The sequence below is a fragment of the Chlorella variabilis genome, assembly GCF_000147415.1.
Source record: "Chlorella variabilis unplaced genomic scaffold CHLNCscaffold_8, whole genome shotgun sequence".
Taxonomy (NCBI): domain Eukaryota; kingdom Viridiplantae; phylum Chlorophyta; class Trebouxiophyceae; order Chlorellales; family Chlorellaceae; genus Chlorella; species Chlorella variabilis.
Window position 1 is genome coordinate 1561892 of NW_005435080.1, and position 3351 is coordinate 1565242.

Here is a 3351-nt window from a genome sequence, read left to right on the forward strand (position 1 = left end):
GACCACCGGCCTGGAGGTGCGCCGCGGGCCGGCTGGCTGGCTGGGCGGGTGGGTGGCTGGGCGGGGTGATGGCTCAGCACTGCTCGCTGATCCTGACCCCCTGCCTGCCTGCCTGCCTGCTCCCTTCAAGGCTATCTTTCGCTTCCCTTCCCCGACCCCTCTCCCACCCTCACCTCCTGCCCCCACCCACCCACCCACACCCCTGCAGCTGGACTACCCCGCCCCATACACCACCTGCGCACAGGAGCTGGAGTGCGGCAGCTGGGTGTTCCCGGGAGCCGACGGCAGCTGGCTGTGCGCGCGGCGCGCCTCCGGCGCCGCACCGGCGGCAGCGGAGGCAGCAGAGGCGCGGCCCGCAGCGGCGGAGGCCGACTAGAGCAGTAAAAACGCTTGTGCTTGCTGTTACAGTTGGCCCGCAGTGCAGCACTGAGATGCTGGGCTGGCGGCCATGTGGCAGCAAAGGAGAGCGCAAGGGAGAGAGCGGGGACGAAGGGCAGCAGGGGTGGGGGAGCAGCAGAGCAGGGAGGATGCGGCAGAGAGACACGCAGGCAGGCATGACACGAGCAGAGTGGAAGGGAAGGGAGTGCCACGACGGTCTCGTAGCCTGCACCACCTTCCCATGACGGATGCTCACCTGCCCCGGTTCGTTGGGCGGGGCGGGGCCCGCGCCGCCGCTCACCGGCGGCCGCTGCCGTAGTGGCGTGGAAGGCTGGGGCTCCGCCTGCACGCAGGAGCAGCGTGTGAGCAGCGGGGCGGGGAGGGGCGCTGGCGGCACGCTGGTGCGCCGGCGGGGTGGCGCCGTGCTTGCCCCGGCGCGCGGCACTCGGCAGGAAGGCCTCCCAACGCCGGTGGCAGGCTACCGACGCACACAAGGCATGGGCACTAGGCAGCTGCCGCCGGGCAACAAGCAGGGCACGGCGGGAGGAGCCTGCAGCGCTGCCGCCCTCTGTGCGATCCATCGCGAGCACTTCAGTGGATCAGCACCCGGCAGCGGCAGCACAGCTCTGCTACCTGCTGCTCCGGTACTGCCTGTCCCTGTCCCGGCTGCGGCTGCGCCGGTCTCGGCTGCGGCTGCGGCTCCGCCGCCGGCGCGTGTCGCTGCCGCCGCGCGAGTGCCCCCTGCCGTCCCCTCCACGCTCCGCCTCCCGCCCACGCTCACGGCTGCGCTCTCGCTCCCGCTCGCGGCTGCGGCTGCGCCGCCGGTAGCGCTCTGGGCTGCGGCTGCGGCTGCGGCTGGGGCTGCGCTCCCGCTCCTGCTCGCGCTCCCGCTCCCGCGCCCGCGGCGGCGGCGGCTGCGAGTACAGGCCGCCGCTGTCCCGCCACTCCGCCTCCTGCGCCGCTATCTCGTTGGCCTGCCGCGCCCGCCGCTCAGCCTCCTCCTGCTTCTGCTTCTGCACGCTTGCACGGACAGGCAGGCGGGGAGCGCACCAGGCAAGCCTCCACGTCAGCAGGGAGGCAAGACACCGCCGAGCAGCACTGCAACCCCGGCCGTCTCACTCCCGGCCGCAGGCGCGGAGGCCCCAGCCCTCGCCCCTCGCCCCACAGGCCAGCACCCCCCCACCAGCCCTGCTGCCCTCACCTGCGCCGCCGTCAGGCTGTCCTTCTGGATCTTCTTGTTGAGCTGCGCTGCCATGAGGCGCTTGAGGCGCTCCTGCGGCGTCTCCTTGCTGCGGTCGACAGCCTTGACCACGGTGGTGGGGGCCGCGCCCGCCACGCCCTTGGCACGGCTGTAGTCCTGCGGGAGACGTGAAGGGAGGGCAGGGAGGGAGAGCAGGCAGGGTGGGGAGGCGCCAGGAGAGCTGGGGTTTAGCAGGAGGCGCGGTACAGGTGCAGGGCAGCAAGGGAGGGGGCGGGGAGGGGAAGCCGTGAGGCGCGGCGGTGCCAACAGGCGCTCGAGGCAGCGGCGCGGGCGCGCGCGGCGCTCACCCTGCCGCTCACGCTGCCGCCGTATCTGTCGCGCTCCCTCGCGTCGTCCGGCCGCACGCCGTGCAGCTTGAAGGCCGCGGCGGGCAGCATGGCGGGCCCCTCCAGGGCGGGGTCCGCCGCCCCCGGCACCGCATCCTTGACCTCCTGCTGCTGCCGCCGCGCCGCGCCGCCGCCGTACTCTGCCGCTGGGGGCTGCCCGCCGCCGCCGCCGCCGCCGCCGCCGCCGCCGCCGCCAAAGGTGGTGATGAATTCTGTCTGGGGGCGGGCACGGCGCGCGCCCGGCGAGCGCGAGCGGTCGCGCCCGCCGCCCGGCGCCGGCTCGTACTCCGGGCTGTCCCGCCGCCCAAACCTGGCAGGCGGGAGGGGAGGGGAGGGGGGCTGGCGGGCGGGCTGAAGGCGGGGCCGCCGCGCCGGTGCGCTTGCTGGCCAGGTGCCCGCGGAGCAGCGCCAGCTGGTGAAGCCGCCTGCTGCCCAGCACCAGCAGGGCGCGCCCCCGGGCCGCAGCCTGCCACCTGCCTCCCTTGCCCACCACCCTCCCCCTCACACACACACACCACACACACCACCACACCTCTGCGCACACACCCCACCCCACCCCACCCCCTTCCCCACCACCCACCTCTGCGCCAGGTCTTCCGGCTTGCGCTCCGGGATCCAGCTGATGTCTGCGGCTTCCTTGGGCGGCGGCTTGTAGTACAGCGCAGGGTCCAGCCCCTGGCCGGCCAGCCGCTTGGACCTGCGGCGGCGCAGCGGGCGACGGGCGGCCTGGGCTGCGCGGCTGGCTGGCGGGGAGGCCGGGCGGCAGGCAAGGGCACCGAACCAGAGCCCCGCGGGGCGGGCGCCAGGCCAGCCGCCCCTTGCAGGTGCTTCCGTACCAGGCCCACACGCACACGCAGCCTGACACACGTGGTGGCTTCACACCCCAGCCCACATCCAGACACACACGCCGCCCCGCGGCCCCGCCCCGCCACCCCGCACCTGAGCCGCGCCTTCTTGCGGCTCCACCCCCGCCGGTTGCGCCGCCGGTTGGCCGCCGCCTCCGCCGCCTCCTCCCTCATCGCCCAGCGCAGCATGGAGCTGAAGTCCTCCACCCCAAAGTCGCGCACCGCGCACCGATCCATGTCCTGGTCCTCTGCCGGCGCGGGAGGAGAGGAGAGGAGCGGGAGGGAGGGGGCGGGGGGGCGGGTGGGTGACGGGAGAGAGAGGGAGAGGGCAGGTGGGCGGGCGGGAGGGTGAAAGGAGAGGGAGAGGGAGAGGGCGGGTGGGCGGGGCAGCCATACAGGTGCACGGCGGCGGGCCGGCGAGGGAGCTGCTGGCGCGCGGCTGAGAGGAGCGGCAGGCGTCGGCAGGCGCACACGCAGGCGGCAGGCACGGCACGCCGGCGGCACGAGCGCGGCGGCAGGCACGGCATGGCATGGCACGGCA

General features: G+C 74.7%; 2 protein-coding genes across 2 annotated transcripts in view; one reads left to right on the top strand and one right to left on the bottom strand.

Moving 5' to 3' along the window:
- The window catches only part of CHLNCDRAFT_145111 (hypothetical protein), a gene marked incomplete at both ends in the record, with an annotated part of 4383 nt that extends 4007 nt beyond the window's left edge, over positions 1 to 376 (top strand). Inside the window, one exon of the mRNA XM_005848301.1 lies at positions 209 to 376. Coding sequence (XP_005848363.1) covers positions 209 to 376 — 168 coding nt within the window. The remainder of the gene's footprint in view (positions 1 to 208) is intronic.
- A 299-nt stretch (positions 377 to 675) lies between these two features.
- Positions 676 to 3351, bottom strand: part of CHLNCDRAFT_145112 (hypothetical protein) — a gene marked incomplete at both ends in the record, with an annotated part of 4017 nt that continues 1341 nt past the window's right edge. Inside the window, 6 exons of the mRNA XM_005848497.1 lie at positions 676 to 721; positions 1012 to 1391; positions 1580 to 1735; positions 1927 to 2275; positions 2546 to 2662; positions 2905 to 3058. Of these exons, the coding sequence (XP_005848559.1) occupies positions 676 to 721; positions 1012 to 1391; positions 1580 to 1735; positions 1927 to 2275; positions 2546 to 2662; positions 2905 to 3058 (1202 nt within the window). The remainder of the gene's footprint in view (positions 722 to 1011; positions 1392 to 1579; positions 1736 to 1926; positions 2276 to 2545; positions 2663 to 2904; positions 3059 to 3351) is intronic.